The sequence below is a fragment of the Phocoena sinus genome, chromosome 17 (genome assembly GCF_008692025.1).
Source record: "Phocoena sinus isolate mPhoSin1 chromosome 17, mPhoSin1.pri, whole genome shotgun sequence".
Taxonomy (NCBI): domain Eukaryota; kingdom Metazoa; phylum Chordata; class Mammalia; order Artiodactyla; family Phocoenidae; genus Phocoena; species Phocoena sinus.
In genome coordinates this window covers 68,890,960-68,917,386 of record NC_045779.1, presented here as the reverse complement: position 1 = coordinate 68,917,386, position 26,427 = coordinate 68,890,960, and the positions used below count along the sequence as shown (strand labels likewise).

Sequence of the window (26,427 nt, the reverse complement as noted above, 5' to 3'; positions counted from 1 at the left end):
ACCAGAAGCAAATAACTCAATGTTATTTCTTAACCTTTGTTTAAAATAGTCCTTCAGAGCTAATTGTCTAGCCTAGATGTATTTATTTAATAAGGAAGCATGTTGCATTATTCACTAATTTCAAAACTCACAGGTACTTTAAGAAGATGAGAAAATTGTGCCTCTCATATCAAAAATGAGACCGTGTGAAGGACTTTAATAAGGAAATCGACTGTATAATTGAATTGTTTGATGAGTAGTATACATTTGGATGAATTAAAGTCTGCTCATAAATGTATAAGAGATAAGTGATAGAAGAACTGTTTTTCTCTCATAGATAAAACAGACCCAGGATGAAGAAAAGAAACAGCTGACTGCACTCCGAGACTTAATAAAATCCTCCCTTCAACTTGATCAGAAAGAAGTAGGTGATCTGTGTGCGTTTCCAGCAGGGCTAACCGTGTAAGCAGGGCCGCTTGTGATAGCCTTTGTGTTTCCTGATCTGCAGAACAAGCATAGTGAGAACTTCCTGCCGGGGGGGGGGGGGGGGGGGGTGGGAGGGGGCGCAGATGAGACATAAGACACAGTGCGTACCTATCGTACGAAACACAGTAGGAACGGTCTTTGGGCTCCTGTGCCCTCCTTACAAAAAAAGATAACCCTCACCCCCAACTCCATGACCAGGTTTTCCATCCTGCCTTTAAGGTGTGTGCTTCAGAAGAACACCCTCCCAGGTGTTGATGTACATACCTCAGTTCCTCTTAGATCATCCCTGTTTTTCCAGACAGCCAAAAGGGGCTGTCTCATTTTGCCAGAGAAATAGAGAAATATTTTGATACAGATTCCTATAGAGGTTTTGCCCCACGGTTAGGAAAATTAAGGTTGAGATAGTCTTTGGATGCTGAAATGGAGTTATACGGTGCATGGTAGGTGTTAGATGAATGCAATGCAAATGCTTAATTATTAATCTCATCTGTTCATTTGTTTGGTCAAACATCTAATGAATACTTACTGTGTGCTGGCAACTCTTCTAGGCATTAAGCTTGAGTCCCTTCCGTCAAGGATCTCATTGTCTAGTAGGTAATAGAGAGAGTCAGCCATGTGAACAAGTGGCCGAACCTAAAGCGGTATTGATGCTGTAAGACAGAGATTGGGAGGAGGTGTGCCGGGAGAGAGAGGAAACAAAGAGTCTCAGGAGTGAGAAGCTGCCCGGCACATTCAGCAGGCCACAGCAGCCTGGGGCAGGGTGGGTGGAGGAGTGAGAGATGCCGCTTCTGAGGTGAAAACCCAGACCGGATTGTGGAGAACCTTGCATGCACACTAAAGGGAATGGACTTCGTATGAAGGGTACATTAAATAGGGAGCACCGTTTGTTGCATGGGAGAAGGTAAACATTTGCCTGTTTATGTTATGAATTTATTATGGATTTAAGTGCAGTATTTAAATGCAATATTTAGTCATAATCACACAAAATACAGCATTTTTCGTATGTCAGTTCCTCATCATATTATCTCACAATTGCAAACTATCTGTAAATTCCTAAAATTTCCAAAAGGGGTTCACGAGTCCAAGACAAAAACAAAGCAAACCCCCTCAAACATGGGAAGCCCTGCTCCAGCAACACGAATGTTAAAGCAATCTTGAGGGTTCTCTAGACTGAGTGATTATAGCCCTCTACCCTCCTGCCCCCCAGAACCAGTTTTATGTACACGTTGGGTCTTCGTACAGCGAGAGGGGTCTGTAGCCCTGTGACGCTGAGCGCCTGCTGACCTGTGGGCAGGGAGGTGTGTAGTAGGCATCGGCGGGCAGAGAGGTATGTGGGCTGTGTACCCACGTACGGCAGAAACTAACACACCATTGTAAAGCAATTATACTCCAGTAAAGATGTAAAAAAAAATTATATAAGCACAATTAAATTATATTAAACAAAAGTAGTAAATTTTAAAAAAAGAATTTGAGCTCTAAGTAGGATCTTTGGATTTTTAGTAGAAACTGTTTTTAGGGTTGAAAATATTTTATTTTTAATGGTGCTATCCATAAATCATTCCAAAAACTTCATCTTTTTATTTGAGTCTCAGTAGCTCATAATAGTTTGCAAACTATCTGTGTTTTACTCATCTCTCCTTTCACAGTATCCAGTACATTGCCTGGCACCCCAGAACTACTCAATAAATGTTTAGTAAGATGAAACAGAAGGAATTTTTTGCCCACTCCATTCATACCTTACCTTAGAAATTTGAAGCTTCTATAAATAGAGGTTTAGTTTTAAATTGGTTGCCAGAAACATTTATAACCCATTAAGTCAATGAGGGTGTTAATTGCTTGCAGTTTTAAAAGATTTGAGGTTTTACTTCTTAATAATGCATTTTATATGTTAATAAGGCTTTCTAATAAGAAAGTAAAGTAATTTGTACTGCTAATAGAGAATGGAAAATTGAACTAAAAAATAATACTGTAGTTTCATTCTATAGTTTACATCTCTTGGCTCACATCATGGATTTTTGCCAAGGTTTTAAGTTCACTATTTGAGTTTTAAATTGTTTACCTGAAGTGAGTTTCGCGTTTGCATTTCTCTTTCCTCAGTACACGTTGATTTCTATTGTGCTTTCAAAGGATTCAGACCGTATTTCATTCCTTCAGTTGTGTTTTATTTTGTTTACTTATTAAGTGTTACCAATTCTCCAAGGTTTATTTTCTCAAAAAAAGAGAATCCTCTTTTCATTTATCTGGAGTGCCCTGCTAAGCCCTCATTTCTCCAAGGACAGAGACAATCATTTGTGTGACTTTCTTAGGCCATAAAACTCATTAGTAGTTAATTTAGGATTGTTGATGCTACCTCTGAATTACTGCTTCTTCCTGCTTGGTTTAGTGGAATAGGCTTCTGAGGTCAAAGCCTAGGCATCAGCCACTTTATCCACCTTTAAAACCACATTTGTCTGATATAAAGCAAGGTCTACTCAATCTGTTTGTTATTCAGAATTGAAAGTTAATTTAGGCTAGTAGTAAATATATGTAAGGAATGTCTTAGTAGTAAGTTTACAGAATAGAATAGTTTTCATAAGCTGTCAGCATCTGAATCCTTATTTTTTTTTAAAGGTAAGTATTTTTTTAACTTAGGCTTTCAACATTGTAAATTGACTATATTCCAGTAAAAATTATTTTTAAAAAACCCCAAAATTTAGGCTTTTATTTTAAAGGTTAGCAAACCAGTTAAGATGAGAAGGGCATACTTTTAAAGCGTTCAGACAGATAGGAATTATGTGGGCAGATAAAGGGAAGTTTAGTTCAGAGAAAAGCGTTCCAAGGAAGAGAATTAACTTAATGAGAATTGATATCAAGGAGATTTTAGATTTTGCCTTTAATGTTCTGGAGAGGTATAGCTATGGCAAAGATCCCTAACTCCAGGTTGATAAGTGATTTTCATGTGATTTCATTGGGTTAAAGCAGGAGCTCTGTGGATTTCATTTATCCTGGCCTCTTATTTTGTCCCACGGCTCAGGCCTCTACCACCTGATCTAGTTTTCTATCTTGATTGTTCTTTATTAGTATTATGGCCACATTGCTGCCTCCTTGAAAAAACCCCATGTGTCACTACTATTGTATTGAGGGCTGTCACTAGAGGCACTGGTAGAGGCAGGCTATCTCTGCCTACTTGGTGTGTGGTACAGGTCCTTCATCATAGTTCCATCCAGAAAGTACCTGTCAGGGAGGGCAGAGTGGGCCAAATTACTCTGAGTTCAAGGCTGTGGACTCTGGTTAAAAGTAAACACGGAGGGGAATTTTTCAAGATTCCTACGCCCCACTTCTCCCCAGGTGATTAAACTTGTCCAATGAGATGTTTCAGCTGGAGGGAATCTGGCCAGTTAAAGGCAAAGAAATTACTCAGATTAAGAAAATGAATAGAGTTTGTAACCTCTTGCGTTTGAGTCAACTTGCCTGGTACAGCGTGCGCTTAGCTCTCAGCTGCACCTACACGAGAGAGCAGGACGGTGTGGGTTCCGAGGGGGAGCTTCCATCTCTGAGATGGGCTGTGTCCCAGTGTCCTCAGCATGTTCACCCCGCCTGGTTTTTAGGGAGTGTTCGGGGTGTGCTTTTGAACAGTGAACTCATCACATGTAGAATAGCCTTACAGAGGTGCGCTGTCCTGCAGATTTTCCTGCAGCTATTATTAACATTAATATGCATTCACCGAGCACATGCTATTTGGTCCAGAGGATCCTGAATTCCAGAAAGAGGCCATCCTGGCCTGGAAGGCCGGCCGTGCACAAGCCGTCAGTAAATAATGGCTGCTTCAGCTTTCTGTCTCTTCACCATCGAGTTGCAGCTTATGAACTGGATATTTTTATTAAATTCTCTTCACTTGGAAAAGAAAGGATCTTCTTACAATTTGTTGCTCTTAGATTTTCTGAGTAATGAACTGGGTTTCACTGAGGTGTTGATTCCCTTTACACACACACACCTTGAGGTTTGTCAGCCCTTCAATCCTGGTGAAATGTGTACCTCATGCTCTTCCATTCAGCTTTTTTTTCTGTTCTCAAATGACCTGAAATGAAACTTGATAAAGATATTTTATTGTCCCATCACCCAAAGTTTATCATGACTCTAAAGGGCATGTGTGAGAGAGAAATCTGATATTAATTATCTTTACAATGATGTTTTCTCTGTGTGTTACAAAAAGTGCTTAAATTATAGATAATAAGACTGTCAATGAAATTAACTGTATTTTCAACTGTTCTGCCTTTTTTTCTCTTGCTTTTGCCCTTCCTGATCGAAGTCTAGGAGAGTAAGTCAATGCTTTCTGTGAGAATGTATTGTCATACCTCTGTGTCTAAAGCCCCGTGTTCTCGTCCTACAGTTCGGCATTGTTAGTTTATTTCTTGCATTTCCACAGTGTAATGGCTGCGTCTGGTCATGCAGTCTTTAGAAACGAGGGGGAGCCTCAGTGGATGTTAAATCAAGCTTGTTTGCGTCCGTGTTGTTCTGTCAGCCTTTGTCACCCTGTCACCACGCCATACACTTTTCCCTGCCTTAAAGTCATCTTTTTAAATTAAAAGCATGGTTATAGGTATATTTTTGCAGAGCACTAGTAAGTTACAAAACAAGAATTTTATAGCAATTCTTAGTTCCTCACAGAGGAGGTGTACTTTTCTTTGGGGGTATTTAAGCAGAACATGTGAGGCAGAGGAGGAGTACCTGGAAGAAGATCTCTCGGGATGCATGAGCTTGTCTTGTGGCCCGCTTCGGTTCCTCCAGCCCTTCCTGTGCTCACCTCTGCTGCCAGTGTAGACTGGTTTGAGTCATAGACCAGTCTGTCGCTGCACTGTTGGTTTGAAGTCGAGCTGGCTTCTGAACTAGAAATAGGAGATCTCGACCCCAGGCCTCAGCTCTGCCTCGAACTTGCTTGTGACGCTGGCGGTTGCTTGCCTGCCCAGTTTCCGCCTCTAGAATAAGAACGAGGACCCGACAGCTCTCAGAAGTTCACAGTTCTCTTAGCTCCAGACCAACAGGCAAAGACTCCATGGCAGAATAGAATCAAGGATTTGAGAACTGTCTCTGGCATTTGTCTAATCTGTGGTTTCTCCTTTCTAGGATTCCCAGAGCCGGCAAGGAGGATACAGCATGCACCAGCTCCAGGGCAACAAGGAGTATGGCAGTGAGAAGAAGGGGTACCTACTGAAGAAAAGCGATGGGTATGTATACAGCCGGCCTGGGGTCCTGTGTGTGCCTAGCATACTTACGGGTGTTAGGAACCTAGGAACCTGTCCCAGCCTCTCAGATAGGGAAACGTACTTACAAGGTTTCCAGTGCACCAGCTTCAGACCTTTAGCACGCTGCTTTCCTCAGTAAGTCTGATATGTAACCTGCTGTCTTCAGAAGCAGCAGTAGTTGTTCCGTGGTCTCTAAATGGCACCTGCGACTTGTGACGTGCAATTTGAGGAACGCAGGCACTGAGTCGAACTTGAGCACACGGCTCGCTGACTGCATGCTCGCCCACCTCTCTGGTTTCTCCACCGTGGTTTTCTCTGCCAGATGCCCCCCTGGCCGCGCAGACCCCAACCTTGAGAGTCAGCCTTGACTCCGCCCTTTCCTCTTGCATCACAGCCAGCCTGACGACAAGCTCTTCTGTTTCTATTGGGTGGGCCAAAAAGTGCCTTTGGTTTGTAAGTAAAAATAAAGGACACCTTTTTCATTTTCACCAAGAACTTTATTAAACAACGTATTCACCCTTTTGTTCCACTACCTTCTGCCATTTTTCAGGCAACTTTATAATTCCATCTTCCCGAAACTTTGTATCTTTTTGAGCAAAGAGCTGTTCCAGATGCCTTTTACAGTCTTCCAGGGATTGAAGTTTTTTCCATTAAGAGAATTTTGTAAAGACCTAAATAAATTGAAATCCGAAGGTACAATGTCTGGTGAATACAGAGGATGAATCAGAACTTCCCAGCCAAGCTGTAACAGTTTTTGCCTGGTCATCAAAGAAACATGCAGTCTTGCGTTATCCTGGTGGAAGGTTATGCATTTTCTGTTGACTAATTCCAGACACTTTTTATCAAGTGCTGCTTTCAGTCGGTCTGATTGGGAACAGTAGTTGTTGGAATTAATCGTTTGGTTTTCTAGAAGAAGCTCGTGATAGAGGACTCCCTTTCAGTCCCACCATATACACAACATAACCTTCTTTGGATGAAGACTAGCCTTTGGTGTGGTTATTGGCGGTTTATTTTGCTTGCCCCATGATTTCTTCCATTCCACACGATTGTACAGTATCCACTTTTCATTGTCCATCACAATTTATTTTAAAAACGGAATGTTTTCATTACATTTAAGTAGAGAATCACATGTAGAAATACGGTTAAGAAGGTTTTTTTCACTTACCTTATGTGGAACCCCAAGCATCAAAGTGATTCACATAACCAGGCTGGTGCAAATGATTTTCAAGGCTTGATATGGATATTTTGAGTATGTCAGCTATCTCCCATATGGTATAATGTTGATTGTTCTCGATTAATGTCTCGATTTGATCACTGTCACCTTCAACTGGTCTACCCGACAGTGGAGCATCGTCCAGCGAGAAATCTGCAGCACGAAACTTCACAAACCACTTTTGACAGGTTCGATCAGTCACAGCACCTTCTCCATACACTGCACAGATCTTTTTTTGCGTTTCAGTTGCATTTTTACCTTTCTTGAAATAACAAAGCATAATATGCCGAAAATGTTGCTTTGTTTCTTCCATCTTCAATATTAAAATGGATACACAAAAATTCACCAATTTTGATAAGTCTTTTTTTAAATGCATGCTGATATGACATTTGTCACATGCAATCTAACAAAACTGTTTCCAATGAAGTTAAAGACAACTAAGTGCTACTAGAGCCATCTTATGCTACTAGAACCATCTTATGGGAAAAACCGAACGAACCTTTTGGCCAACCCAATAACGAGAAGTTATACATGACTTGCTGCCTCTGCTGCCCTGCTCTCAGATGAATACCGTCACCTCTCCTGGACTATTTTGGTGGCCTCCTAACTGGTCTCTCTGTCACTCACTCGTCCCTTCTCCGGTTCATCTCCACACAGCACGTTGGGCTGTTCCCAAAGCCATTCCCCACCTCTCTCTCCAGCCTCATTTGGGCCATTTTTCTCCCTGGTCCTTCCACACTTGCCGTCTTTCTGTTGCTTGAACAAATGATTCTGTTTCGCAGTAAGTAAGTAGAATCTTGATTATTTGCTTTACTAATTATCATCCTTTAAAAGAAAGTTTCTTGTTTTCTGATTGTGGATGTGTGCTCCTTGGCTTTATCTAAGACATGTAGATTTTCATTTTGTTTTAATTTGTTTGTTAAAATTACAACTATTTCTCCTACACATTTCTGGGATCACTGTCAGTTTTGCTCATCATTCTTGCCATGCATTCAACAGATATCTTCTGGGAGTCCTACATGCCAGGCCCTGTTGTAGACACTGGGATGATAACATTGAAACTATAACATTGAAAGTCCTTATCATTATAGAGCTTACATTCTCAACAGGGAGACAGGTGATAACGAAGGAAATATGTTTATACATATATGTGTATGCCTGTAGAAAATTTAGAGTGCTGTTTTATAGGCCTGAAATTTTAACATAATTAGATGATACCAGAATTATCTTAAAGCAGCTTGCTTTTTCAATCAACAGTGTGCTTTAGAAATGTTTATGTAGGTCTGCACATATGTAGTTGTTTTCTTCTTTTAAACTCCTACATAATAATACTCTGTAGTATGAACGTAACTGTAATCATTTATTCATTCCTCCTATTAGATTTCTATTGTCTCTCGTTTCCCATTTTCACTATCAAAAACGGTGCTATAAAAAAAAAAAAAAAAAACGGTGCTATAGTGAGCGTCCTTGTGCATGCCCACTAGTCTGAATTACCCTCCACCTGGGATAATAAAAGGCAACCAAAATTTTCTGGTTTGTGTGGTTTTTGGTTTGGGGTTGGGGTGTTTTGGTAATGACTGTTACACATCATGACTATGTTATGATAGTTACGTGAACCAGGTACTGTATCAGCTTGTGTTTGACTCCCTCCTTAGGATCCGGAAAGTGTGGCAGAGAAGGAAGTGCTCCGTCAAGAACGGGATTCTGACCATCTCCCATGCCACAGTAAGTGTGTCTGGTAATTTACCAAGCTGTGTCTGTGATGCCTTCTGGCCACGTGGACTGGAAAGCAAACACGTGCTGTAACCAGCTGTGAAAATTTCCCCAGGTGCCTTTAATGTATGGATTAGGTCAGGGAGGTTAGGATATTCCTTTACAAAAGAAATTGGTCCTTTCTTCCTGCTTCATCTCTTGCTCCGCCACAACTTTTTGTCTTCTGCTCCCTGAAACTGAATCAGGTATTCTTTTACTTTATATATAATCTCATCTTTGGGGAAGTATTACTGGTTGTTCTGAAAAACCTAAAGTTTTCTGAATTATAAAGATGGCAGAGGGTGTTGTGTTCTATACATGAAAAAGTAATGTAGGGAATGAAACAATACGTGTTACACTGTTCAATCTTTTTTTTATTGTTACTATTCATTTAAATTACTCAAAAAGCCCCTCAGTATGCTAAAGGATTAAAACATATATAAATAAAACAGTGGAATACTGAAATTTCCTCAATTATGACTCCCCTTATTTTAGGAATAAAGGCAATCTAATAGAAAGTGGAAAATAATAAAGCCAGGTTACTAACATTTACATTCTGTTTCCCTTCAGATTGTTGTATACCTATATATTATGTAGTTATACTTACAGTCTATCAGAATTTTTATTTTTATGCTTCGTATCACCCATTTCCAACTAAAAGTTCCAGTATCGACAAAATCCCTGTACTTGTCAAAAAGGTTCAGTCTTGGTGGTAGTCAAAGACATGCACAGTAAAACAAGGAATGACTATTTTGCCCTTTTAAAAATAGCAAAAAAAATTTTTTTAATCTTAAAGATGCAAAGATTATCGTGGAAGATGTGACAAGTAGGAATGGAAAGAGCAAAGTGTAGCAAGAGTCTTGACAGAGGTGCATGCAGTTCAATCCAGTGATCCCAGCTTGGAGAGGCTTATAGTTAGAGCTCAGTATCCCGTGCCGAGTGATACTCTTCAGTTCTGTAAGCAGTTAACTGCTAGCAGGATAGTAGAAACAAGGGATGAGCATTTATTACACTGGCTTAGATTTACCCCTGTGGGGGAGGAAAGGAAGTGCCACTTATTAAGCACTTCCTCGTGCCAGATACTTCATAAAGTTTATTTCATTTAGTCCTCCCCACAGCCCACGTGGTATTATAATCTTCATTTCACAGATGAAGAAAATAAGGCACAGAGAAGCACCATGATTTGGCTGGTAACTGGCAGAGTTGGAAACTCAGGCTTGGGTCTGTCTAGCATTGGGCCTTACGCCCCTTCCAGGCTGCACTCTCCCCAGGGCACTTAATCAGGTCCTGTTTGTCTCCCTTCAGCCCCTTAACAGACCTTGACACAGAATGTGGTCGGTACACACCTGTGGCCAAACCCTTCCAGGTAGTTGGTTATACATGCATCTTAAAAATTATTGGCCTTTATGCAACTTGAGCGGTTATGTCCTCTCTGTCCTATTCCTCCTGCAGAAACCTTGGGCTGATTCCTCAGAGGTCTTCAGCTTCCCTCAGACAGCCCAGCTGAGATTTTTAACTATCATGCCAGTTGGGACAAGCCACCCATCTGATACCAGAAATCCTGCTGGCAGACTTAGATCAGTTAGTAATTATCACTGAGGCTGTCTAACAGTTAGTCATTTATTCAGCAATGTTTTAATAAGCTTCCACTCTGCCACGTGCTGGACTAGGCATCAAAGATACACAAGTGGAAAATGAGATAACTTTGACCTGCTTATGTTTAATTCCATACACAGTTAACCTTAGGAAACGAGTCCTATGAAGAACTTCTGACAGTAATAACATTAGTTGATATTAAGTAAGTACTTACTGTGAGCCCAGTTATAGAAAATGCTTTATACAGATTACCGTATGTAATTGTTGCCACAAGCTACCAGATAAATCTGTTATTAAGAGGGTTTAAGTATCTTGCCCAAGTCCCACAACTGGCAAATGCTAGGATTTCACTCTTAAAGCCTCTGTGAGGGCTTAATGGTTTGTTGGCTAAGGAGGGACTGACCCTACTCATTATTTTGGTGATTAAAATACTTGTGGGGCTGTGTCATAAAGGTTTCTGATCGCATGATCCAAGATCAGAACCACTTAAGGGAATAGATAACACTTCCTGAGTGTACACCCTGGGCCGGGCACTCCTTGCTCTGAGCACATTACCACAGCCCGTCTTACATTATTATTAGCTTCTGTTACTCCTGTTCCATAGATGGTGAAACCGTCTCCATTCTAGCCCTGTGTGACAGTTGCAGATTCCCACCATCTAACTTTGACTTTTCAAAAGCACTGCTATCATCCCATCTCATCATTGTCTTCCTGGTGGCTAATGTTTCTGGAATGCTTACCACGTGCCACCAGCGCCTTGATTAATGCGTGCTAACATTTAATCCTCAACAACCCTGAGTTAGAGGTGAGGTTGTTATCTCCATCTTACAGATGAGGGAGCTGGGGCTCAGAGAAGTTCACCTCCCAAGGCTACCCAGCTAACAAATGGCGCAGCTGGGAATCTGGTGCAGGCTGGGACTCCACACACCGGACGTTAACTCCCCCTCACCTGCAACCCCAGTTCCTCCCCGGCGTGGGGTCCCAGGACACAGCCCTGAACCAGGGGTGCCTAAGAGTCAGTGTTTGCGAGAGGCATGTGCCTGTATGAGCCAACTGGGATTCTCTGAGGGCCTGAAACAGGACGTGACCCCTGAGCGGTGATTCATTTATTATAAGGACAGTACGGTACAGGCAGCCCTGCAGTTTTGTGATCAGAACCTCAGTGTGGCCTGTCTTGGGTCAGGTATCCTATACTCTTGGGCAACTGCAAGGTGGACCTACCTCGGGGCGAGTCCCAGAGGCATCCAGGGTGGTCTTAGGCCTGCAGCAGTCAGAACAGTGCTCTTCAAGTCGCTGGAGCCCCAAGAGGCATTCCAGCTGCTGCGCTGTAAGGTATAGATGGAACGTGTGGTCCTCAGTTGCCTGAATGTGATGGTACCTGGCCTTCAAGTCACTTTGCTGAGCCCAACTCATGTCTAATAGTGTCTGATCTTATTAGCTGAGTTAGGTGTAAGCAGTGTGACCCTCTGAGTTGGGTCTAAATCTTGTGCAAGAGCAGACATAAAAAACGGAGAGGCTCCAGGGGAGTGTTAGGACTTCTCCACTCCCGGGAAGTATTCTTCAGGTTAAATGTGCTAAAGTGAACATTTCCAACCATTTGACTTTATGTGGATCCAGAGCTTTTAGTTAAAATGTCGCTGTGTGCGCCCTGTCTTCACGTTCTTCTTGCCTTGGATCCGTCTGGCCGTGACAGTCCTCAGTAAGCGTTCTGACAAGTTACGTAATGGCCTTATCCTATTCCATCGATTTGCTTCTCTTAAGAACCTGCTGTGGGAGATCACAAAGATGATCCAGCGAGTCAGCGGCACTGCTCACGTGTAGTTTACATGGCCTTGGGTAGTATGCTGAAAATAAAAACATACGTTCTCTTCCACCCTCCCTTTTTCTTTCCTGCCAAACACGTCATTGTGGCCAAGTCAGCTGTTTCTATGCTTCCTTAAGGCTCTAATCAACAGCAGACATCACATCAGTGGCATTGTTTAGTGGCTAAGAGAATGGACTGTGGCATCTGTCAGATTTGAGTCTGAATCCCAGCTTCGCCATTGACCATGTGACCTTGAGAAAAATATTTAACTCCTAAAGGGGCTCGTAAGGATTAAATGAGATACCATGCTGTGTGTGGGCCACAGTTCCTAGGAGTTGTTGCTGTTAGTGTTACCTCCTCAGATATTGCTGGCGGTACTGAAACCTATTGACAGTTAGTTGGCCTCTCCTGCTATAAACGTTGGAAATTGTGGGTCTACCTCTCCTGCCCCCGGAGCAGCCCAGAGGGAAATGGGATTCTCCACCTAATTTCTGACTGCCTCCCACTGGTCTGTGTTAATCTGTTCCCCACTTTTCAGTGGCTTTAGGCCACACTTTCTTGCTGCCAGTTATATCACTTTGTAGTCACGTAACCTGCTCCCACAGAAAGATCTCTGTAGCCAGCTCTAGCTGGCTTCTCCAGACTTTACAAACACCACTGATCACTTAGAATCAGGTTGAAAGTCAGGGCCAGCAGTTTCCTGGGAAAACATATGGAATTCAGTGATCACTGGAAAAGTGGATAAACGAACTTTTTTGTCAGAAAATATAGGGCCTTTGTTTGAGACTCCTTAACACAGGGGAATTCCTGCTTCTTGAAGGGCCCCAGTCACTTTTGCAGGTTGTTCTTGTCAGGTTGACCAGGAAAGGGTCGGGTATGCATTTAGATTAATGAGCTGCGGTCTGTTGGCTTAACCACATATGCGAGACCTGCTCCAGGGGCCATTCATCCCTCCAACTTACTGTTCTAGGAAGAAATCCACTTTGTGTACGCCTGCAAGATTTGCTCCCATCCCTAGAAGATTTCATCTACAAATTCATTGCTTCATGTACCTGTTCAAAGACATAACTTTTTTTTTTTTTTAGTTTACTGTTTAAAGTAGTCCAGCACTTTGGGAATCAAATTCAGTGAGAATCTCTGAATCTGCTGTAACAATAATATTGATAGTATCTAGTATCTGCTCAGCGCAGGACATGATGTTTGCATTTCAAAACGCTAATTCTAACAAATCTATGGTAAACATTTTAGTCCGCCTCAAAGCTTAAGGATAAAAGTGTTTATATCAAACCACTAAACTATTGCAAATAAATGTCTGTACCCTTGTATTATTTGCTTGTACTTTTTTTACTGAAAGCATTATAGCATATAATAAAACAAATTATCAAAGAAAGAAAGTATATGAATTATAGGTGAAATATTACTTTATTATAATAATCCTGAAAATTAATTTCAAGAGTATAAGAAGCTTTGCTTCTCAAAAACCCTTCCTGAATTTATTAACCCCAGTGTCACATATGGGTTGGCAAAAGAAAGATGACTGCCATTTATTGAGCATTGAGAGCGTGCCCTGCACTCAGTCTTCTGCCTACACCTGCAGGGGTGGTTCACGGTCTTCATTTTTCACTAGTCTGGAAGGTCTTAGGAGGTGGAAATTATGTCTTACTCACCTTTGAATTCCCAGTGACTAACACGCTACCTGACATGTAGTTAGTGCTCAGTGAATACTTTTTGAATGAAGTTGCATTTCGTAGATGAAGAAAGTAAGGCTCAGAGAGATTAAATCCCATGCCCAGGGTCACATAGTCTGTAAATAGCTGAACCAGTTTTCAGACCCCAAAGCCAGTTCTCTTTCCACTCCATGATAGGCCTTTCCTCCGATGCCAGTTTGTCGTGAGGTCTTTGAAAGGTCCATGAAGAATAGTTCTTTGGAATGAAACTCCTTACCTTGTTGTTCAGTCAATCATAGGGTCTCAGGGTAAAGACAGCTCTAAGGGTTTCCAGGAGTGGGGCGCAGAGGAGTCGGGGTCATGAAGATGTTACAGGGGGTCCACGAACTTATCTTTGAACATGAAGACTGATTTTTTTAAAGTCATACATTCTTTAAATGCCTGCAGATGCTCTTATGATTAACACGGTAACAGTCCTTAAATGCATAGCCCCTCCTTGCTCAACACTAAAAATGCTTTCAGTATCACACAGAAGTCCACTGAGGTCTGATTTTTACTCTAAAAGTTTGAGAAGCCAACTGAACCGGACCAGGCGGGGCCTCTTTAGATGATTCTTGGTGGGCTGCACGTTTTAGGAGGATGAGATCCAGAGCATAGCCCTCTGAGTCAACCTGGAATTCAGTGCCTCTTCAGCTGCTTATTGTGTGTGGCTTTTAAGGTACTTAATTTTACTCCTCATTTGTTAAATAGGATACTAACAGTACCTGTCTTTCAGTGTTGTGAGAATTAAATGAGATGATGCATTTAAAGCTTTGTAGAGCCTGGACCCCACTAAGTGTCTGGTAGACCTAATAATTAGTCTCATCATCTGGCTGAGCTGAGGTGGGGTGACAGCATCCAGCACCATGGGGCCAGACTGCCGTGACTGGAGTCCAGATGACACCGAGTCCCTCACAATACTGCCGGATTCATAGGTGTGTGTAAAGATTAAACGAGTTCATTGATTATAAGGAATTAGAACACAATGTGGGTCGGAAGTAACACTAAATAATTGTCAGCTATTATCATTGCTATTACTATTATCTTCTTCCCTAATGTGTTAACATCTCAATTTTAATTTGACTTATTGGAATTCCTTTGTATTGCTATTTCCTTACCCCTCGAGGTACTTAATGAAGCCGGTTTGGGGCACCTGTCCTCTCAAAGGAATTTCATTTCTTCCTATTAGAGGTGAACAGCACTCCTGACATCTCCAGGGCATTGCACTAAAGCAAGAATCTGATGTCTCTCTCCCTGTCCTTGGGCTCTTTAGACCCACAGACATTTTCCAAGGACTATTCTCTGTGCCCTCCAGAGCCCTGAAGATAACATTCAGCTGCGAGGGCTTCAACAGATGCGCTGAAAGCCCGTTCACAGTGGGCTGCTCCCTGCCTCGAAGTGTGCTTAATAACCTGATTTCTGTGATTGGCCTCTACTGCTTTCTGAGGCTACTCTGGACTCTGCCCAGTTGCACGTCTTTATTCCCATTGTCACTACAAGAAGAGACTATTTTCCTTACCCCCAGTGATTAGAAGCAGCACTGTGAATTGTAAAAGAACGAACTTTGGAGCTAATTAGACCTGGGCTTAAACTCCTGTACAAGCTGTAGGACCTTGGATAAGTTACTTAAGCCTTTGGAGCCTCAGTTTTCTCCAATGTAAAATGGGTATAATTTGCTTATTAAGATGTCTTACTCCTTTCTAAGCAGGCACGAGGCCAGGTATTATGGAAGCAGTGGTGAATTTGTGGCCCCTGGGCTCTTGGAGCCTGGGGTAAACAAAGACTAAGTGCTGTAAAAGAAGTGAGCAGATGCTGGGATAGGAAATAAGAGGGGCAGCCCCACTGGTGTGGGCAGGGAAGGCGTCTCTGCGGATGGCAGTGATCCTGCTGAGGAGCAGTCCCCGCAGAGCGAAGAGGACAGCCCAGAGTGCCGAGGACAGAAAGCGTGTTCGGAGAACCCAAGAGAAGCCAATATGGGTAGAATGGTAGCACTTTCCTTACTCTCTTTCAAGAGTCATTTGGAGGTTTAATTAAACACTCTTTAAAAGCTATTGCTATCTGGGCTTCCCTGGTGGCGCGGTGGTTGAGAGTCCGCCTGCCGATGCAGGGGACGCGGGTTCGTGCCCCGGTCCGGGAAGATCCCACATGCCGCGGAGCGGCTGGGCCTGTGAGCCATGGCCGCTGAATCTGCACGTCCAGAGCTTGTGCTCCGCAACGGGAGAGGCCACAACGGTGAGAGGCCCATGTACTGCAAAAAAAAAAAAAAAAACTATTGCTGTCTAGATGCAAAAAAAAAAAGAGAGAATTCAAGGATAATTCTCTATTTTATGTCCCTTCTGTCGGCTTCAGGTGGTGCCATTTTCCTTCACCTCATCAGTCAGCTCCTCACCCCACTGCCCTGGTGACATGGAGCTCCCTCTCCTCCCCCACTTTTTTTTTAAACAGAAGACCAGAGTTGACTTTCATAAATCAAGTTCAAAATGCAGCCTCAGGTCCTAAGGCACTGGCGTTGAATCTTCTAAATAGTCACAGTGACCAGCAAAAGGAACACAGTTGTTCCACGCAGATAATGTTATTTGGACATACAAATAAGCAGCACTATTTCCAAAACTCAGGCGGTCCCTGTGGAATACCTCTGTAGGCGTCTGCCATATTGCACGTAACAGACCTGACGACACTGACGGTTATTAGAGGGCTTCCCAAACTCAAGGTCCATAAAATATAAGTTTAGAAATCTAACTGGGTATGTTTTACAGGTTGTTTATTCTTCTAAACAATAAATTCAGCAGCGATTTTTACTCGATTTGAATCCTGGAGAAGGAGCTTCTCCTTTTCACTGTTTGAATCCCAAGAGTATGTATTAGCAGCATATCACTTCCATCTGAGTGAATCATTACGAGTGATTGGGAGAGGCTGCAATTGGCTAAATGAATTCAGTGATTTGCAGGCCTGACTGTACGTTAGAATCATCTGGCTTCACTCCCAAAGGTTCTGATTTAGTTGGTCTGGTGCTGAAGCCCAAGGATTGCTTCCCAGGTAATTCTGACGCTCAGCCAGATGGGGAATCCCTGAGCCCCTCCCCCATTGTTGGCCAGTGGTGTAATTTAAAAGGACAAACAGACAGGAGGGGCGGGTAGTAAGGTGGAAACCTGCAGCCAATTTCAAGGACTTCTGTAAGGTTTGTGAACTGGCGTGGACCTCATCCAGAACTCGGCCAGTTTGAAGTCTGAGTCTCCCTACGTCCCTTTTTATTCTAGTTGAGGGTCCTTTTAATAGATGAAGCAGTAAAGTCAGAGCAGTGGGCAGGTCTAAGCTCCTCTCTAAGCTCCTCTCCATTTCCTGAGTCCCCAGCGTTTCTGGGCCCTTTAGCCCCCTCTTCCGGTTCCTCTCTGTCTGTCTGGAGTCCCCTCACTTTGCTTGCATGCTCTTTTCATACAGAAGCCAGGGCGCTCTGCTTCCCCTTCCTCCACCCTGCCCATGGCACACAGCCTCAGTTCACCCTCTGTAACCCTCCTGTCAGACTGGATCTGGTGTTCTCTCTGAACCTGGGTGACTTTAACGGGTAACTCTCCCAGAGTTGGTTGCATTTTTAACAAGGAATACCGCCTTAATCTAGAGGGATGTTGATGACAGTATAGAATCTTAGGTGTCAGCTATGTGGATGCCGTTAGAGGAGATATTTGGGAAATAATAGCTATAAAAATAGTAACTACCATGCATTAAGCACACACCCCATGCTAGTTTCATGTTTTCCCACTTAAGTTTCATAGCAGCCTCACAAGGTAGTTGCCGTTACCTCCATTTTAAGGGGAAAAAGTCAAAGTCACACAACCAGCAGGTGCTTGCGCCAGATTTGAACCAAAGAAGTTGAATTCTAGAGCCCGTGCCGCCTCCCACTTGAAGGGGGAGCACCAGCACTTGTCCAGACATTGCCTTGGTTCATTATCAGCGGAGAAGGCATTGTCTCCCTTCTCTATGACAAGAAGAATTGGGACTCAGGAGAGCTCATGGCTTCAGGATGGACGACTGGGCCTAGACTCAGACCCGGCTCTGATTGCCTCCAGAATTATGTTTTTCTCTCCACTCTACCGTGTACCTTAGAGTATGAGTAGTAAATTGCTTTTGTAAATTAACAGAATATTGTATTGCTCCAGACAAACAAGCAGGAGCCTCGGTGTGGCTCCATGAAAGCCGGGTATTTATGACAGTGTCTCGTTCTGGCTTTAAAGACCAAGAATTGCACCCGGCATCCCCTTTTGGCTAGTACTCCAGAATCACAAGGGTGTCACAAGGGTGCTGATGCTGCCTGGGCTTTGAGGAACTGCCAAATAAATCTCTCCTGCTTTCATGTTGAGCAGAGATTGTTGGAACCTCTGGACTTGATTCTTAGGTGAAGAAGGGAGGGTGAAATTGAAGGATTAAAGTGGTTACCACAGTTAAATAGGAAATGGGAATTTAAAAGTTCTATACTGGGGCTTCCCTGGTGGCGCAGTGCTTGAGGGTCCGCCTGCCGATGCAGGGGACACGGGTTCGTGCCCCGGTCCGGGAAGATCCCGCATGCCGCGGAGCGGCTGGGCCCGTGAGCCATGGCCGCTGAGCCTGCGCGTCCGGAGCCTGTGCTCCGCAACAGGAGAGGCCACAACAGTGAGAGGCCCGCGTACCGCACACAAAAAAATTCTATACTGGCCCAAACGTTCTATACTGGCAAATAGTAGGCACTCAGTAAATGTTTGTGGAAATGACTAAATGATGAATATCTAGCACATTGGTCGGATGAGGTAACATCAGTCCCACTTCTTAATCAGGAGCCCCGATAACCTCTTTTTTTTTTTCCTGTTGACAGCATTGTTTAATGTTGATTCTAGAGTGGAACATACTCTTAGAAGTCGTGACAAGTTCATTACTGCAATAAGAGATTTTCAAGAAAATCTCCACTTGTAAATAGATCTTTCTTGCTCATGCACACACGTTCTGCCAACTAGAAATCGGTCCTATGGTTTCAGTGGTTGGGAGGTTTGAGGGAATTCCTAGTCATCATACTCTAGGATGAATTGCTTCAGTTGGGTCATCAGTTCCTTCTCCCCTGAGCTGTCTGAAGGCTCACTAAACGGATGGGAGAGCTTTAATTGTGGCCACAAGATAGTAATTTTGGAATGTGGAACAGGTGGAGAATAAGTGAGACTTCTCAGGCGTATTAAGTGATCTGGAAGGGAAAGGAGGGAACTGGCCATTCCAGGGTAGGAAGAACCAGAAAGGGAAAAAGAAGATGTTTTCACTGACTCTGCAAATGTCCCGAGGGTCTGTCTGGACAGGGGAACAGCGTGATAAACGCGGAGAGCTCTGGGAAGAAATTGGTTCGAATCCAAGCTTTGCTTTTTACTTTGTGTAAAACATGGGTCAGTTTATTTTCGCCTTCCTGACCCTTGGTTTTCTCTTGTGTAAAATGGGTACAGTCACTGTACTTAGCCCATAGGGGTATTGCAAGAGTGAAATAATAAAATTTATATACAGTATCGAGTAGTTTAGTTGCTCAGTAAACGAAAACGTCTGTCTTGCCCCAAAGAAACCAAAATGCTTTCCAGAAGCCAAAGTTTTAATGTACTAAAATTTTGGAGATAAGCTCTTTCTGCAGTGCTAGGTGTTCACTGTGTACCTAACTTCTTGTCAGGGGGTTATTGTGGTTGTTGATTGTGTGCCAAACGTATGTGTCCCTCTAGGGCATGGTAGGTGTCCAAATAAATATTTATTGAACAAGAAATTGAAATGCCTGTAAGAATCTGAACAGCAGTGTTAACAAGCGTTAGCCTAGGGAGTACAGAGAGCTTTATTATTTTATTTTTACTTCTGTCTACACAGCAGGCTCAGCCTGGCTGGGTCAGGCTTATTTCCCAAGTAATTAATGATGTTCACTTCTTGTTTGTGAAGCAGAGCAATTCAGCAAGATGGTGGGGAGAAATAACTTCATTTCTGGATACTAATTCCAGTAGCAGCTGTTTTCTGCTCACAGAAATATGCCTGCGCTAACGACTTCACGCTTCCAGCAAAATCACTTCACCGCAGTGCATGCCGAGCTGTCTAAGGAGCAACGTGCGGTGTTTTTTCTTTCGGGAGACGCAGAAACATTCGTCAGAATCGACTCATTCTGTTTGTGCACACATTTCTGATGACTTTCCTAGCTGAACGGCATCCTCTAGTTTGGGTGGCAGAGCATTACGTCACAGGGCTAATACCTTCATCACTTCTGTGCAGGGAACGTGTCCAGAGCTTCCCCAGTGGGAACATTTTCAAAAACCTGCAAATGGCTTTGCCACATGCTTGTGTAAAAATGAACTCTTCTCTGTATAATGTTAACTGGAGAAAGCAATTTGCAAAACAGTATATACAAATTGAACCAACCCATTTTTTCTAAGAACAGACATTTCACACACACACACACGTATCTTGTTGAAATCCGGTATTAACAATGACTGTCTCTGGGTGTGAAAGTGGGATTAACAAGTAACATTCAGTTTTTTCTTTGCACTGTGTCTAGCTCTGAGTGTTTCCTCAGTTAATATGCATTCTTTTAATGAAAAGTAAAACCTGTATAAGGACAAGCCTCAAGAGTTTCAGGGAACAGAGCCAAAACAATCTTCATTTTTGAAAGGGTATCAAAATTGTATTTGGGGTAGAGCCCTTGTAGCTTTTGAAAGATGCTGCTCAGTGGAGCCTGCAGGGGCCGCGGGCCCCTTCACTCATCGTTCAGATGCAGAGCCTGGGAGAACCGCATACCAGGTCGAGGTTACTTGGGGAATAATTTATTGAAAGTCTCTTTCTTGCCGTATCTTGAGTCCCTGGCCCCCAGTACAATGACCCTGGCTTTAATTCAGGCGCCCATCATTGCTCATCTGTCTTACTCTCTGGCCTCCTCCACCAGCTGTCCCCCTGGATGCAAGTGCACTGCAGATCTCCTGGGATGGGGCAAGAGTCCTTAGCACCACATGCAGCGCCCTCCCTGCTTCTCCTTCCGCATCACCTACTGCCTTGTCCCTTGCATTCCCCCAGGTGCCTGCACCTGCCCCTCCTCTAAGCCCTCACTCAGGGATGAGGCTGCCTCTGGAGCCTTATGGAAATCCAGCTCAGGCTCTGGGCCCCGCTGGGCACCAGGCACATCCTAGGCCTGTGGTCGTGTCTGTTTCCCGTAGCTGCTGGGCGGCACAGACCGCCTGTTCTTCATATGTGCTTAGATGTGGTAGAGGCTTCATCGGTATCTTCTCCAATGAATAAGTGAATAGGTGTTTCAAATAGTCTTCTAAAATTTCTCTTCGAGTCAATTTTGAAAGTCAGATGACCTGAGAAGATATTAAAATAGAAGCTAATCTTTGGAACCTTTGCTCTATTTGTAACCCTTATTCTCAGAAGGAGGTGTTCTCGTGGGCTGGGGCTTCAGGCTGCTCCTGGGGGATTTTGTGTGGCTGTCTTTCCCATGGAAGCGGAAAGGAAGGAGGAGTGGGCCTTTGGTCCACTCAACCCTGGATTCCGCTCCAGGCTCTGCTGCTTCCTTTCTAGGAGATTTTAGGAAAGTTGGTTAACCTCTCTGCGCCTCTGCTTCTTCATCTTAGTTAGTAAAAGAAACTTAAAATAGTTCCCTCACAGGTCATACATGAGATAGTATATGTAAGGCCCCTGGAATGCATTCGTTCATTTGATAAATATTTGAGTGCCTGCTGCAGAAAAATGTGTGCCCTTAGTGGGAAGCAAGATAAGAAGTAAATAGGAGTGAGAAGACCCAGGAAGAAAACACAGCAGGGTGCGAAGGGGCAGGAAGTCTAGGGAGGGTGGTCAGGCCAGGAACCACTCCTCTGGGGAGGTGCCGACTGGGAGAGTCCTGGAGGGAGCAAGCAGGAGGTGTCCCTGGGAGGCCAGTGCCCCTCACCGCCGGCAGGGAGAACAGCAGGCCAAGAGGCAGGGGCCAAAGTCAGAAGGAGCCTGGAGGTGGTGCTTGGAGGTCCTGGCACAGCCTGGGGTTTTCATTCAGAGTGTGGTAGGAATCACCAACAGTGAGGACTCAATAAATACATGTTTCCTTTCCTTTTTATCCTTTCTTGTACTTAAACAGTATGAAAGCAGTTCGTAAACTCTTCCACAGTGTTGTAGCCCAGGGCGAGTCATTTAGTCTCACTATGATTTTAGTCTGCTGAACCGCCGGGACAGATTATATCTTCGATAATCGGTATACCTATACATTAGTACTAAATGCCGAGAAAGGACTGTGACATTTTGGCAAGTTACACAAAGCGGGAGTTTCAGTGATGACTAGTGATCCCGAGCTTTCTGGTCCCTTGGTCCATGTACTCTGCTTCAGCATCCTGCTCTCCTTCCTGGTGTTCCTGGGCTCGGTACTGGCCACATCGGCTGCCTCACCTGTCGAAAATTGTGTTCTCTGCTCTTCAGATTCACATTTGGGGTGATAGGTCCTTTGTCTCACTGGCATTTGGGGGGAGAATATTATGTACAGGCAAGACATGTCTGTGTCAAGTGAAGTTCATGTTGACGTGGCAGATGTCAGTCCAGCAGACTTGACAAGCTTCCGAGGGAGGGTCACATGTCATTGTCACTGAAGCTGTGGGTCAGTCATGCAGTGACTTAAACAGTACAAAACCCTTGTCATCAGAAGCTTTCTGGTAATGTACTTGGAAGTAGCCCATGCTTTGAAATGAGAGGTGAATGGTGCTGTTTCATTTTCCAGGATCGGTTGATATTTAACTGAATATTTTTCCCTTTTTTAAAATTTTGTCTCTGTTACTTGGTTGTATATGTTGGCTGTTCAGAAGCAGTGAAGTCACAAACATTCGGGAAGAAAAAAGAAATCATCTGGGTAACCCTCTGTCACATTCACACGTGAATGGTGTCTCAAAAATTCTTAAGGTTTTCAAAGAGATTTCTCTACTTAGGTTAAGAAACTTGAAACCTCTTATTATGCATAATCAACTTAAACTTGGGAAGCTCTTCCTCGCGTCTGGCTCAAATCTTCGACAGTTTGAGTTCTGTGCAAATGGAAAACAGCTGCAGACCTTCCCCGATAACAACCCTTCACGACCTTGCAGACCATGATTAAGTCACTCCTCACCCTCTTTCCTCTGACTAAATAATGCCTTTAAACCATCTTCAAAGTTCCCATTTTCCACTCCTTTAATCATCAGTTGATCTTCCCTAAGCTTTTCTGCATCCTCCTTTAAATGTGGATGCCAAATCGGAACATGGTATTCTACAAAGTCTCACCATTAACCAGGCTCGCTACCGTTCCAGCCTGTCAGATGTCTTTGTCGATCATATGGGAAATCCAGCGATTTTATCAACACCCCAAAAGATGAGGGACTAAAGAGTTCGTTTTACAATGGACCCAGCCAAGGTCTGTGGTTGCAGCTGCTGGTTTTGGAGACGGGGGGCCTTTAGCAACCCTATGTCAGGTCTATTCTAAGAAAACGTTTCAGGCCCACAACCTTCTGCCTCCCCATCCTGGGTTTGGCAGTCAGTCTGTACTACAGGAATCCTTTCCCGAGCCCTGGTTTCTCTTAGGCAAAACCGTCCTGTACAGGACTTTACTTCTGGTTTCCATGTCTAAGTCACATGTACATGCAAAGAATATGAAATCCCTGGGGGTCTCGCACTTCCTCCCCCCCACCACCACCAGAGAGCTTGCTTTGAGAACAGATAGACTCAGGACAAAACGTGTTGCTTTCTGTGTCTAATCTCCTTGAAACCACAGAGGAGGATCTCAGAAGTTGTCCAGGAAGCACAGGAAGGTCAACGGAAATGAAGTGTCTGGTGCCCATTATTGAGAGTGAGAGGCTCAGCACGTGTCGTTGAAATATTCTTGGTCATAAGCCACTGATGGGACCTATCTCTACCCTGTCCCTCTCTGCTTTCCCTAAAGACTTAAGTCGGATGTGGGTGGAAGTGTTCCTGGCATGGAGATTTTCGGAATCATGACTGTCAGCTGGGGTAGGCATGCAGGCCTGACTAAACAGTTCATTGCTTATTTCCGCAGACTTCTGTTCAAGCAAAGCCCAGCCCAGGCACTCAGGCACTTCACTCCTTGGTCAGCTCCTTCCGGAAGCTGGCATTCAGCATTGGCCAGCCTGTGATCTTGGACACATGCGGGCAGGAGGGCAAGAAAGAGTTTTGACCGGAATGATTATGTGGCAAGACTCCTTTTAAGTAAAGCCTACATTAGCATGACTATTTAGATACTGCAGGCTCTGTATGAATTATATGTGTGACCAAGAGATTTACTGGAAAGTGATGGGAAATCCTCATCATCTTTCACTCTCTCCAGATTTTGGGGCTCGTTAAGCAATGTCTCATCGCTAGTAGTTGTCCTTGTACTTTTGGGAGAAGTAATGTAAATTTCGTGTTGTAACCAAAATTTGTGGATGCCTGAGACACCGGGTTTGGGGTGATTGGTTACTGGGGTCATTTTGAGTGAATGAAGAAAGTACGCTCAGCTAATTTCACAGGAAGATGCAGTAGTGAAAAGTGCCAACCCTTCGAGCTTGTATATGTGTAGGTTCCAGAAAGGTGCATTTCCGTGGGTCATACCCACTCTTCACTGAAAGCGAGATGGATTATCTCGATTCCATTCTGATTAGTAACCAGGATGTTTATACACAGTTAAAAGACATTTAGTAGGCCACCTAACATTTTTTTCCCCCTTCTTTAATGAGATTCAGAATTCCAGTGGGGTGAATTAGACCTTATCAAATTTATCATGACCCTGCACACCTGCCCCACGGGCACTGGGCCTGTGGGGAACAGCTGATGCTGCCCGTAACTTCTCCCTTTCGTCTTGTGTCCAGTCTAACAGGCAACCCGCCAAGTTGAACCTTCTCACCTGTCAGGTGAAACCGAATGCCGAGGACAAGAAGTCTTTTGACCTGATATCACGTGAGTCCGTTTTCTGCCGAGTCAGTTACTGTGCATTCTGCCACCAACCTATTCCCGTTCTCTAGGTTGGAAACCGCAGCTTTCCCAAGGAGGGCTCCTTGCTGTGTGTACTGCACACGCAGCTCTGAGAAGAGCCCTGGGCCTCTCTGCACGGAGCCCACCTGCAGGTGGGAAGGCGAAACTGTCAGATCTGACTGCAGTGGAGTAGAATCTAGATTTGTGCCATAAACCAGGCAGTTCTTGGCCACAAGTACACAGCTTTGTCCCCCGGAAGGATTTTTGTAAGCACACTCCCATTTCTCTCCTACATCTGCTGAATCAGTCTTCGGTGTGAGGCCCAGACATAGGTGTTTTTTAAGAAGTCCCTGGCTGATTCTGATGTGTAGCTGTGGTTGAGATGCGCAGACATAGACTTGACAACACAGGTGTGCCACTGTGTCTGTCCAGCTGATTTGCAGAATCAGGCCCTGGAAGGAAAAACCATTTCCCTGCTTCCAAGCAGAACCGCCTTCTGGCTTCATGAACCAATGACACCGCGCTCTGTCACTGTCTTATTCCACGGGTCAGAGTGTGTTGTTCTCTTGTGATGAGGTTGTGCAGGGACCCACCCACCCCCCAACCGGTGGCCTGTATTCTCACAGTCTTCAGAGTGAGGGGAGATTGTTTTCCTCCAGTCTGGCTCCCTGTGCTTTCACTAGTCCCATGGGTGTTCACGGTAGCTGAGGGGACATCTCTTTTTAAAGCAAGAGGATGGCAGTGCCGATGAAGTGACTCACAAATATTCTGAAATCCTCCAGCACTGACCCTCAGTGTTCATCCTTCTCTATAGAGCCCCACAGGACAGGCCAACCAACAGCCTATGATCTATGTGTGTAGAGCACAAAAATACTTTCCTGTCCCTTGAAATCCTTGTGGTGTAGTCCTGAGAATGGAACAAACAGTCCCAGCCCAAAAGATGGACTCAGTTGTGAGACTCTGGGTGGAGTCTAAACTGGATTCTACAGCACTTACTGAAGTTCAGATTCCCCATGATTTTTATGACCGTGAGACTTCTTGGGTTACTGATGAGAAATATGAAAAGTTGGAATTATACTGTGACTTGAAAAGTTAAGAACCCCTCGATTTGAGAATCCATAGGTTATTAATAGTAATTATTGAATGTCTAATATGTGCCAGGTGCTTTATAAACATGGGCAAACCTCTCAAAAGCCCTGTCAGTTTCCTGTTTCACAGAAGAAAAACCTGAGACTCAGAGAGGTTCAGCAACTTACGTAAGGTCTCACAGTGGTAAAGCAGGGATTCAGCCGAGACGCTTGGGCTCTAGTACCTGTGGCGTGTTCCTCTCTCTCAGGGAGATGGGGAGGGGGGCCTACCCTGGAGCCAGTCATATAGTGAGTGACGGGCTAGTAAGTAAAGGTGGTAAGTCAGTGGTAGTTCAACCTCAGTATGTAGAAACATTGTAGCAGATCCCACATTTTAAGGAAGAGCTTCCCTCATATACACCTGCCCAAAGTATCCGCGTTAAGCTGCCCTCTCCTTACCTGAGTCACAGCTTGACGATGATCCTCCAGCAAGGCTTGAGCCCTTCTTCCCTGCAGCCTGATTCAACCAGAGAGGAGCCTGGGGCAGGATGTGCCTGCTTGTCAGGGCTGCCCTGTGAGTCATTTATCGTTTCTGGAAAGGAACTTTTTAAAAAGGAAAGCCAGTGAAAGGGAAACTGAAAAGGAAAAGTAGAATACTGAG

General features: G+C 44.0%; 1 protein-coding gene across 1 annotated transcript in view; it reads left to right on the top strand.

Moving 5' to 3' along the window:
- Positions 1–26,427, top strand: part of ASAP1 (ArfGAP with SH3 domain, ankyrin repeat and PH domain 1) — a 353,144-nt gene that overhangs the window by 274,640 nt on the left and 52,077 nt on the right. The window contains 4 exon segments of the mRNA XM_032610031.1: positions 317–403; positions 5,569–5,669; positions 8,556–8,625; positions 24,597–24,684. Of these exon segments, the coding sequence (XP_032465922.1) occupies positions 317–403; positions 5,569–5,669; positions 8,556–8,625; positions 24,597–24,684 (346 nt within the window).